At 42.9% G+C, this 12,160-nt stretch overlaps 1 protein-coding gene across 3 annotated transcripts in view; it reads right to left on the bottom strand.

The window, feature by feature from the left end:
• The window catches only part of LOC144782789 (inverted formin-2-like), a 410,221-nt gene that overhangs the window by 257,001 nt on the left and 141,060 nt on the right, over window positions 1–12,160 (bottom strand). For all 3 annotated transcript variants that reach the window (XM_078662079.1, XM_078662081.1, XM_078662080.1), the window contains exon 2: window positions 4,019–4,947. In XM_078662079.1, coding sequence (XP_078518205.1) covers window positions 4,019–4,802 — 784 coding nt within the window. In that variant the 5' untranslated portion in view covers window positions 4,803–4,947. The remainder of the gene's footprint in view (window positions 1–4,018; window positions 4,948–12,160) is intronic.

Raw genomic sequence — 12,160 nt, 5'->3', positions numbered from 1 at the left:
AACTCGAGAAATGACGGACGTTTGTGTTGCGGCGGGGTTCCAGGAGGACTTCCCCCCGAGGCCCCTAAACTAGAATCGTCGGTGGGTATCGTACGGGCTGGCAGAGTGACTGATGTAGCGGGTACATGTACTGTAGGCTGGACCGGGGGTACCGTAACAGGTGCTGTAACGGGTGCCCCGGTGGCTGGAGGAACAGGAATTACATTATTTACAGGAACTGGCGGAACTGTATTTGCATATTCTGGGACTGTGTCGTCCAAATAGGACGAGAGAAAAATATCAGCTGCGGTCGGTTTGTGACGTAGCTTAATCGGAACTAATGGCGGCGGAAAATTACATGGTGCTTCCGGGGTTGCTTTCGGCAAGCCCTCGGCAAGAAGAGGATACATACCCTTAATGAGGGCATTTCTCGGTCTGTCTGACTGCTCGGCTTTAACTCGTTCACCTATTTCGATTAATTCCCTTTCTTGGGCTCTTTCTGAGGATTCCCTACTTAATTCTGATTTTCTGATTTCTTTTTCGGTTCTTTTATGAGATTCTTTGCGCCATAACTCGATGGCATCTTTCTGGGACTGTCTGGCTTTCTTTTTCCATAATGCTTCTTCTACTCGCATGATACACTCGGCATCCCATGTACCTGACACGGGCCATCTATATTTCTCTTCTAATTCCTTGGTGTACTCCACCCATAAGTCTAGATATAATATGGCACTTATGCCATGCTTATGATACATAAAATGACCTGGACTGTCCCTAGGCGGGACAGGAACTGCTTCCTCGAGCAGACCTTTTCTGGTTTTTAACTGACGTAATTTCGAGAACAAAGGCATAACTTAGGCTGGAGTCTGGACACAATACAATACACGATAAACACAGTAATAACTGAAAAACGAATCACTCATACCACGACATTGAAAACACATAAAATAACATTTATAATAACAGTTCGGACAGAATACATGAATTTTCTCGAGAACAGAACTTACTGGAACAGAAGCTTCACTAGAATGACTAGATGCACTGCTAAAACAGTACGAAACTTACCGGTCCCATAAAGAGACACGTCAGGACCCGCATCCACCTAGGTGAACACTTCGTGTTGGATCTGTGTACCCAAACCCACGGACCAGAGACAAATTAATTGACCCTGTCTAGATACTACCCCAGCAACGGTACTCACCGGGCAGCAAGAACGGAAGGCCTCGGACTGGACTGGACTGCTTTGACGACGGACGGACGAACTTCGGACTTCAGTTACAGGTGGGCCTCTGGATACCTCGGACTCTCGGCTTGGGCTCTGGTCGGGACTCGCCGCGTTCCTCCACCGCCTCGTCTGGACGCTGGACCGCAACCTCCGTCTCCTCCGTGGGCCTGAGGGATACTTGAAGCAGAAATATCTGCACGTGCACGGTATGGTTCCGTCACGGCTGCAGAGGATCAGGGGGCCTGCGTGGCTTCTCCGGCGCGTGGGGAAAGGGCAAGTCCCTATTCGGGCGCCATTATGTGGTAAATAAATAATTTATTACCGGATCTATTTTTCAGAAATAATCAATAAACAGGTAGCTCAATAAATAAGAGTCAAGATTCGAGGTAGCTGGAGTTTACAGGCTTTAATCAGGCATAAAGGACAGGAACAGGACAGCCTGTACGGGAATAGGATGGCAGCTGCCGGGGGCAGGATCTGGGAGCATAAGGGGTAACTTTTAATAACAGTGCACAATATATATAGTTAAACAAAATACATTACATTCAATACAGTAGGCGTAGCAGTAGGCGTGGTTCGTAACAGTTGCGAAAGATAAGGGCAAAATGATGTAACAAGAAGGCGTGTACAGGGCGTATACATAGACATGTGATGCAAACGTAACAGAAGTGTCATAAACGGGGCGAAAACATGGAGGGGGCTACCTGAGCAGCTGGGACCTCTAACCTAGTGGTGCGCGCAAATTGGCAATGACGTGTTACCAGGGAGAACTGGGGGCTATGACTTCTGCGCTAGAAGAGGAGACTAAAGTCTGGAGTGTCAGAGCGACATGTACCCAGGCATATCTAGTATCTGGTGTTTAGAGTACATGTTGATAGAATCCAAAAGTTATCAGGGCAAAGGCTAATAGATTCTAAGACTGGTGCATGCATAATTCTATATGTAGTGCGTGTGCAAATAATATTCTATGAATATTAATACAGTATTTCTCTTTCATGGAGACATAAAGGCTAGACCATGACGGAAACTATTGATGCGATTCAGTAGCTTAGGAATGCAGAGAAGGAGGGTTGGACTGATAACTAGAAGCATAACATATTCTTGGCAGACTGGGAGGCAGAGCCAGGCCGGGCCGGGCACTGCGAGGCATGAAGTAAGCTAAGGGTCAGGGATACAGGTGGGGGCTGTATCGCTCCTCGTAGAGGGTGTTCAGGAGACAGGAGCTGAATCTGAGTCCGGGCCCTTTTGAGGCCTAGAAACGGGGACAATTCAATGAATTAACGTGCACACTGGAAAATGTGGCAACGTAGGTTTACATAGGCCTAATATTCGTTGCTTTCACGAAGACTGGAAACTGGCATACTAGAGATGGACACAACTGTAATTGCATCTTTAATCGATCAGAGGGGAATACATGCATATCGATCATGCACATATAACATAAGATGGGGAACACGTAGGCACATATAACATGGCAAAATTTACTTTTCCACAGGAGGGGAGGGGACATGCCTTATCTGAAGTGCAATCTGAAGTGCAAGTAGAAATTCAACTTTCCTTCTCGCCAAATTTAAAACCAGGAAAGGATAGTTTTGTAAAATTACGTTTTTAATGTCTCAATAGGATCTGTTTTTGCTGCCAATTAAAGTGGTGCAGATGAAATGCAACCACAGCATTTCATTCTTGCTGGCAGCATTAGAGTTCAGCATACATATATTCATATCACTGAATTGTGAATGTGTCTGAAATAGTACAACGCCACCAGCTTAGTAAGACACATGGAAAGAGCCGAACGGTGTCTGGAGTTCAAGCTGTTAACACATTGACTTACGTTGCTAGCAAGAGAAGTATTTTCTGAAGACGCCTGTGCACAGTGTTCTTTCTCCTGCTCCTCCCCACATTAAAAGGCTTTCAGCTATGCATTTTTAGGATATAGAAGGTGAAGAACAGTGACCGGTGCAAGGAACATCGGAACTATGCTGACGAACTGAAACAATATCAACTAAAAGGCAGAATTTAAGGGCCACACCAAGTTAATAGTTGAAAAAAATTAAGGAAAGCCACTACAGAGAAAGTATACTAATGTTGGTCCTTGACCACTTGAGAAGTTGTCCTTTTGAAGGCGATATCCTTAATTGGCATATGTTTTGGCCAAGGATCACGGATGTCCATATTCACAGTCAATCAAATGCATGGTCTAGTCTGAGCATCCAAATACCTTAGTGTTAGTTCCTTTATTTGAAGCTGAAGTGGATCTACTACCTCAGTTTCACCTGTTTCTTCTGTAATTACACACTGAATTGAAGTTCCTTGCAATCTAATAAACCAAAGAATCATAGAAAAATATTAAATGAGAGGGTGTGATCTATTTCTAACCAGATGAGGTGAAAATGCGCACACAGCATCAGAGTCTTACAATCATACATTTGAAAACCCAAATTATTGATTTGGTTTCAGCGAAACACCCAACTCCAACCTCCAATAACTCCACAGAATCATACGGAGTATGCACAGTGCAACACTTTAAATCCACATTTTGAATGAATAATCCAGAAATGCTTTCCCAAGGCACAGCTAGTTTTTTAACGTTTATATTTTTAGTGATAAAACTGACAGACCATGTGCTATGAAGTTATGTTACTTAGAGGGACGCAATTAACTGATTACATTATCACTATCAGTGTAACACAACTGGTCAGATCAGCTATCACATCTAAGAATCTAATTCAGCACATGTTCATTTCCAAAACATTGCCAAAACTTACAGACCTGCTTGCCCCATGCCCCAATCACAGATGAATTGCAAATGCATACCTCTCACTACATTGGTAGGAAGCTTCTGCCAGTTCAAGTTCTTCATTTTTAATGACGGCCTCCGTGCACTGTTAAATATATTGTCATTCAAAGGTGGAGGAGGAATGCCTGGCAAAGGAGGTGCCCTGCCGATACTGCCAGGTAATGGAGGAGCTAGTGGAGCCCCATCAAACATGCCAGGCAATGGAGGAGCTGGTGGAGCCCCACCAAACATGCCAGGCAATGGAGGCGCTGGTGGAGGCCCACCAGTCATAGCGGGCAGAGGAGGAGCTGGTGGAGGCCCACCAGTCATAGCGGGCAGGGGAGGAGCTAGAGGAGGCCCACCATTCATAGCAGGCAGAGGAGGAGCTGGAGGAGGCCGACCAGTCATAGCAGGCAGAGGAGGAGCTAGAGGAGGCCCACCATTCATAGCAGGCAGATGAGGAGCTGGAGGAGGCCGACCAGTCATAGCAGGCAGAGGAGGAGCTGGAGGAGGCCCACCAGTCATAGCAGGCAGAGGAGGAGCTGGAGGAGGAACACTCACAAAATCAGGCACTAGAGGAGCTGGAGGCAGCCTTCCTACCACAGCAGGCAGGAGGGGAGCTTGAGGTGGAACACCAGCCATGGTAGGCAGTGGAACAGATTCAGGAGGGGCACCTACCACAACAGGCAGTGAAAGAGTTGCACAAGGCTGCTCAATTTCGTAAGAACAAGGCAGGGACTCTTTTTGCTTTGATGTCTTGAAGGAGACCTTTGGCTGCATAGTTTTGCAATGTTCGCAATATCTCAACTGAGACTGACACATTCTCTTTTTTTCCTGCAGCTTCAGTCTTTTCAGTTAGGACTAATTTAAAAAGTTGCATATGTATTCACTGTGCCTCAAATTGTCTTCAGTTTGATATTTCTTCATAACTTTATTTCGACAATCTTTTCCTTGGTATTTTCTTTCACTATAAGAAAAAAATAAAATGTAAGTTGCCAGTATTTTCCAGGTGGGATGATGTGCTCAGTTTTTAATACAGTTTAACTGATCTTACAAGTTAGATGTTTACAGTAAACTGAATTTCCTAAATATTGGAAAAAAATCAAAATACCCATTAGTAAAGGCACCTTAGAAAACAATGTTGTGCTCAATTTGTTATTAAGGAGACATTTTCAAAGTTTTAATCTGGAAAAAAGTATCAATGTCTATCCTGGTACTCCTTGTTAACACCTACTTCATACTACATAAAGAGACTCCACATTGGGCCTCCCGCTCCATTCAGTTGAAGGGCATTTTACGCATTGCAACAAGTGTCATCCGTGACTTAAAAATATTATCAGATCACTATCTCGATGGAACTCCACGTGGTCTGCTTGCTACACCATCTTCAAAATCGGCTACATCATTTACTAAGCCATCACGCCCTGCATCCCCAGCCTATCTGCTTACAAGCACAACATTTGAAGCGCCTACAAAGTTACCTTACAGCTTCTGTCCAATCTTTCCATTTCAATAGTTTATACATGATTTCAGCAAACCTCAAACAGGACAAATTTGGTTGGATGACCCTCAAAACATAAAACAATTGCTGCTATCTTACTTTGCCTTATAATAGCTAAAGGCTGGTAGTATTAATTTACTATGAGTAGTACAACACTCTAGCCACAAACAGAATTAATCTATTTATTCTTCCATCCTAATCTACAGAATCTATATATGGGTCCCTAACTTTTCCATTATTACCACATTTGCCTGTGACCAGCTGTAAAACTCTGAATCTGAGAATAATGATCAGGTCTTAAACCATCTTGGTGATTTCAGGCAAAGATGTTTAAGTTATTAAACTTATGGTGCCACAAAAGAGGCTACCCTCTAGACTTTGTGATCTTGCAAAAGTGGTAAATATGACTTGCCATCTGCCACTCACTAAAAACATGAAAGCACAGGCTAAATGTGCCCCAAGTCTAAAACAAGGAGGTCTCACAGGACTGGTTTTAACAGAGTTCAACATCGATAGATGACACTCACCCACCTCTCACCAAATGAGCTCCGCATACCCTGTAGTCTTTTCATTTCGAAATCCTTGAACTTTTGCCAGATATTGTATGCATCAAACTTTATGCCTTCCTTCACACGAAGCTTAATGCCGTTTGCACTTAACAGTCCTGTATGCAACCTGGTATTACCATCTTAATTATGCCTCAATTATGCCTCTTAGTTAAACAGCCATCTCGAAACAGTGCTCTCTCTGGGACTAAATCTGTAGTCATGCACATTTATAGAAACTGCACAAATGCATCAATTCGTCATCAGCAGCTGTTGTAATGAATAAAATTAGTGAGAACAGCCTTGCTGGTAAGCCTCACTTTAGAGGTATCACACGCGTCTGCGTTTTTTCTATTGCATGACAGCATAGCATTCGTGGCTGTTGGATGCAGGGGCGGGTTCTAACAGAAATTTTTCGGAGTGAGAAAACGGAGATAAGTGAAGATTCTGTTTTTCATACGAGTCAATGGAAATGTTCAAAGCAAATTGAATAAAACAAATTATCTATCCATTCTTTGGGCTCATCCAGTCAATCGAATTCTGGAAAGCTCAGATTCATACAAAGCTCTACCTCTCCTTTGTTGGGGAGAGTGAGAGTCCGCAAAACAAAATTTACTTGGACAAGGGAGACGGATCCAGATCTTTAACAGATGTGTTTGTGTAAAAGCAAATAAAAAATCTCCAAAGCTTGAATAGAGCAAGCCTTACCCCGCACTGCTTGTCCCAAAGTCTCAATCTCCTGATGGCCTGATCACTGCAAACCCCAGCAGAATGTGTGGGACAGCCTTGGGTTAGAACATAATGGCAGTTGGTAAAGGGAAGGTTTCCAAAATTGCAAGAGTAGAGGAAGGAGAATGCCATGATAAATGGTGCACATACACTCTACAGGAGATCATATGTTAACTCAACTTATCAGAGTTCATAAATCCAAGTACTCTACTTATTTTCCTAAGATGTGCATGTTATGGTATGAATCTTCATATATTCACATAAATTCCTCAACATTTAGAAAAATACAGCCAGTTAAAACGTATTTCCATGACCACCCCTTCCTCAAGGTTGTAAACAAGTAAAAACTAACACCACTTGAGCATATTGAAAATAATTTGTTTAAAGTTCAATACAGTATCGCATATTGTTCGCCCCCCCAAAAATGTGTCACCATAAAGAAATTTTCACTCTGCTTTGTTAATCATTCGCTTCCTAATAATCAGTGTCAGTAAAGAACAACATTTACTCTTCCAAAATCAAAGTGACAGGATTACAACCACTCCAAGGTTTTTCACTTATAGGACATCCTCAAACATCACTTCAACTCATTCTTTTTTAAAAAAAAATTTTTTTTAGAACCTTTATTTCCATATGCATAAAATTACAAACACGGGCCTACAACCAGTGTGGCCGGCCGCTATTTAAACCGAGTAGGAATAGAGCAAGAAGTAGTATAGCAATCCAATGATGAGAAACAAAGCCACATCCAGGATACAGCGGAGAATCAAGATAATTCGTGACAACAAGGAATAGTAAAGGTTCATTTTTAAATAATCAAAAATTAAATCAAAGAATCGATATCGCATTGTCATCTCCACCCCCAACACAGTCATTTAAAAACACATTATCACTCCGATGATGAACACAGATGGAATGAAAAAGGAGCGGAGTATCAAAGTCAGGATAAACGCAATAATAACGGACCAAGCACGGTATGTAGGCCCCACCCCTAAAAAGAATGTACTATGGGAGACATGAAAACAACAACATCGAAAAAGGAAAGGACAAAGGGCCATAGAAACAAAAAAGGAAAAGCAGAGAACAGACCCATCCCCCAACCCCCCACCCTGCACCCCTGCAAAATGCTACGGCCTATTCCCCCAGCAGCGAGCCTGTCACCCTAAATAAGAGACCCAAAATATAGAAAAGAAGAGAGAAAAAGAAGAAAAAACATGAGGAGAATGCCGGCGATTCGGTTGTCCAGTCCCTCCCACCCCCGCATACTAAAGTCGTATAAACCGAAGCAATAGAAAAGTACAAAAATCAGCAAGCACATAAATCGCAATCAATTACAGCCCCACTAAGCTTGCCCTTGAAGCACCATTAATCAGCAAGAAGTCCCTCCAAGTCCCAAGCGAGATCACCCCTGTCCACTTCTGGCAAGAATAGCAATGTTAAACGATCTTGCAGTCGGGTGACAATTCGGTACAAAAAGTTCAAACGTTCCAGGCAGACCAGGTAGCGACGCCACCCAACATGATCCAAGCCACCGAAAAACAACAGACGATGCGTGGCGGAGGCCGTAATGCAACAATACCCAGATCACCAACAGTTCCAAGTCCAAAAACGGGTCCGCCAAGCACGGAAAGGAAAGTACAGGATGTGGGAAGCACCGCAGCACAGATCGGGCCTCATGTACCATGGATCGATGTAGCCTCTCCACTTGTTGGTCAGAAGAAGGCCACGATGAGACAACCACTCGTGGAACAGGTGCGACGATAAGCACAGGAACCAAATCTATTCGCGCCTCCAGGACCGTAGATTCATCCAGGGAACGTGACACTGAGGCAAAAGGAGACGCATCGGTACCGACTCGGGGGCAAACCACTACACAACAAAATGGCGGGTCAGCAATGGCGTCGATCTTCCCTTCCAAGTCCCGGGAGTTCCGGAGCAAAGCAGTCTGCAGGGTTATCAGTGCAGTCAGTACGTGGCGACGCTTAAGCGTTTCCCCATGGAGCCAAACTCCGGGGGTCTCAAGTTTAGCGGAATCTCTGTCCCCGGGAGGGGTGCACTCCGAGGCGCCGTCCGCCATTTCCGCCATCTCGTTCTCCTCCACGTCCCTCCACCTCCGAGCCCCGTCCGACCACCTGAATTAGCAGGTCCCACGGCTGGATCTTGACAGTCGGCGCTTGGTGCAGAAAGGAGAGTCAACAAAAGTCCGGGTGTGCTCCCCGCAGCTCACCGGGAGCCAACAGCCGGTTCCCGGCCGGGACTATTAACATGGCCGGGCGTCACACCCAGGGGGAACCGGGCGACACGGTCTCTCTCCGGCTCGGCGATATCTCGGGTTCACAGCCGGACAACCTCTGCACTCGAGGCCCCGGCTTCAGCGCCGCGAAGGCCAGCAAGCAGAAGGGGACAAGTCTTCGGGTCTACTGCACGGTGGAGCTCCAGAAATATATGGTAAGTGATTGCTTCCCTTCAACCACTTAGAACAGCAAGACTCGCTCAGGATTATCGTCAGGATAGACGTGCGGGGAGGAAGGGACCTCGGAGCCAAGCGATTATGAGACTGTTCCGATCGCCATCTTGGCTCCTCCGACATTCAACTCATTCTTAACAGTTGTATTTATATCAGTTTATCATGTAACTTCACTTCCACACAAATAAAGATATGCATCATGTCAAGACTCATCCCTATTTATCAATCCAGGTTGTATCAATTCTTTTGGGTTAACACTCCCTTCCAAAGATTTTAAATGTAGTTTCCTCCACACTGATACCTAAATGTTCATAATACACCAATAAAAGCCAATTCACACATTCAATTCCATCTACCCAAATAAAAAAGGCCTTAAGCCTATTCACCAGATATAATTGCTCTGACCATTCAGTCCAGGTATCACTCCTCTCGAGAAATACCCCCTCGTACCCACCAGAGTTTAAGTCTCCCATTCATCATGGTATTTTCAAATTGACATATTAACCTCAGAAAAACCAAGAGCAAAAATAATGACAAAAAGATCCAAATCCCAGGAATTACCTGTATCAAAGGAGTTCCTCCACTCCTAATGCATAGCGGACATAAAGAGTCTGCTGCTATTCACAAGATCCTCTGTATGCTCTTTAAAAAAAAAGCACTCCAAAATTCAACCACAAGGTTTGACCAGGAAGTTATTATAAACAGAGCATCCACCGTTCCTGGTTACTAAAAGAGAGACTGTTAAAGTTTCCTTCCACTCTCTATACAACACAACTTAAAAATACAACAAAATTAAAAACTTAAAAGGGGGCAGGAACAGATATTTGAACTGATTCCTCAACACACAATAATGTGCACTCTTAAAAGTGGATTCCAATACCTGCATATTCCATTCTTATCATTTCTAAAATAATATTAAGTGATTTCACCATCAAAAATGGGGTTGAAAAACCCTTAAAGAAATGAAGAAAAAGGGGTAAATCATTTTTTTCCAAATCATTTCCCAGTGCTACAAAACACTTACCCAACCACCTTCTGCAGTCGAACAATTGTCACTCATCCTACAGAACTACTAGAACATGTTTGTGAAATGTAATAAACTCCATTTCTTGAATAGATTGAAAGAGGTAACAAGTCTTGATAGTGCTCATAAAAAGAAGAGAATCAAATTAGTTTTGACAATAATTATCTCAGTAACTTCAGAGGTACAATATAACTTGCATTCAATCCAAAGTCTAGTCCATTACAGACACCTTCAACTTTTATACATTCCAACATTATATTGAGTTATTATATCCAGCCATAATGTGTCTCAAACTCCAATACATGTACTTACAAGGTAAGCGCCACCTCCTTTGTTCCACGTTCAATGCTAAAGACTGCTACATCGCCAAGCATAAGATTAGTCCACCCGTGAATTCCATAGATTAGCGACAGAAGAGGCAGTCAATATTTGTATCCTATTTGAGCTCATACAAACTAATTAATCTTCACAGTAAAGTATGTAATTCTCTATCCATGTTTGGACATTTGCTCACGGTCCATAATCTATTAAAAATGTTTTTGTTCTTAATCGTCATTCCGAGTTACCTCCTTGTCTCCCTATCATTACCTGTTCTAGTCCCAAAATTGGTATTGATATATTTGTGTCTTATGTTTTTCATGAATGTCTGCGACTATGGAATATTTCCCATCTACATTCTTGATGGTGCTCAAATGTTACCTCCGTCTGAATTTCCTTGTTCTAGATCCCGCAGACTGTAAACCACGCAGACAACCAAATAGATGCAGCATTTTGAATTGCAGTTCTGGTCTCATTTTGAACAAATGTGCAGCAGTTACAATCCCACATTTGTAATACCCATCTGGCAGGAAAGAAGCCACTGTGTTCCCTGCCGTATTGTCTTGTTAGTAGTCTGTCTATAAGAATCACTAGGACTCATAACCGATTTAAGAGCCGAGGATTTGGTATATGCTATTCCTGGTCTCTTTGTAATATAGTTATTGACGTCTTCATCAATGGTCAATATTGACCAGTGTTCTGGCAGACATTAAAAAAAGAATTATCAATACTACACAGTTATAAATCTCACCATTTCAACTTCTCTTTTATTGGAAACTCAAAGAGATGCATCTTGCTAAAATAGGACCAGCACCAATAACTCAAAGGGCATGCCTAAAGTTAGAGAATTGCCTTTTAATCATTTTGCAATAAGTAGAGAACACTATACTTTGTGATAGGGCATCGGCCTGCAACATTCCTATCAAGTACATGTAGCTGCTGTGAGGAAACTTTCTAGTGCTGAACAAAAAATGCTAATATATTTAGCAAGAGCATAAAAAAAACTGGGAACTGTTACTGCAGGGTGACATACTGTACCAACGCAAGCATATACATCTCTAAGTGGGTATTACCAAGATATCATTAAATACTCAAATCACCTAGAAGCTTTAAAAACTAAAGGCCATTTTGTTAAACTTTTGCTCTAGCACGGCTGACTAATAACTGATCTGGATCATCAATTAAAGCCTCTATTAGATGTGGTAAAAGTTCGCACTTCTCTGAAATATGGCCCAGGAGTTGTCCCTAACAGCTGGTTAAATACATACAACCCACTGCAATGAGTGGAGGAACTGGCCAGTACAGTAGCATCACCTCTCTAAAAAAAAATAGAGGAAATTTGTCAGCTTGTCTTTGAAAAAAAATGCTACCAGAAAGAAAACATTTGAATGGCCTCTTTATTGCACATTATCATGGGAATTTTTTTTATCATTTATGGGGGTGCTGCAGCACTTCCTGCACCACTAGTTCCAGTTCCGCTGAACTTCTGTAGCCTTAATATATAGGTATTTGAATTCCAGGCTTAAAATGTCAAGGCACTTGTCCAAAAGGACTTTTGTCTCCCTAAACAATCAATGGTGTTAGAAACAGACTTCC

This window comes from Lissotriton helveticus, chromosome 9, assembly GCF_964261635.1.
Source record: "Lissotriton helveticus chromosome 9, aLisHel1.1, whole genome shotgun sequence".
Taxonomy (NCBI): domain Eukaryota; kingdom Metazoa; phylum Chordata; class Amphibia; order Caudata; family Salamandridae; genus Lissotriton; species Lissotriton helveticus.
The sequence above is the reverse complement of the archived record's forward strand: the minus strand, read 5'-3'. Positions and strand labels throughout refer to the sequence as shown.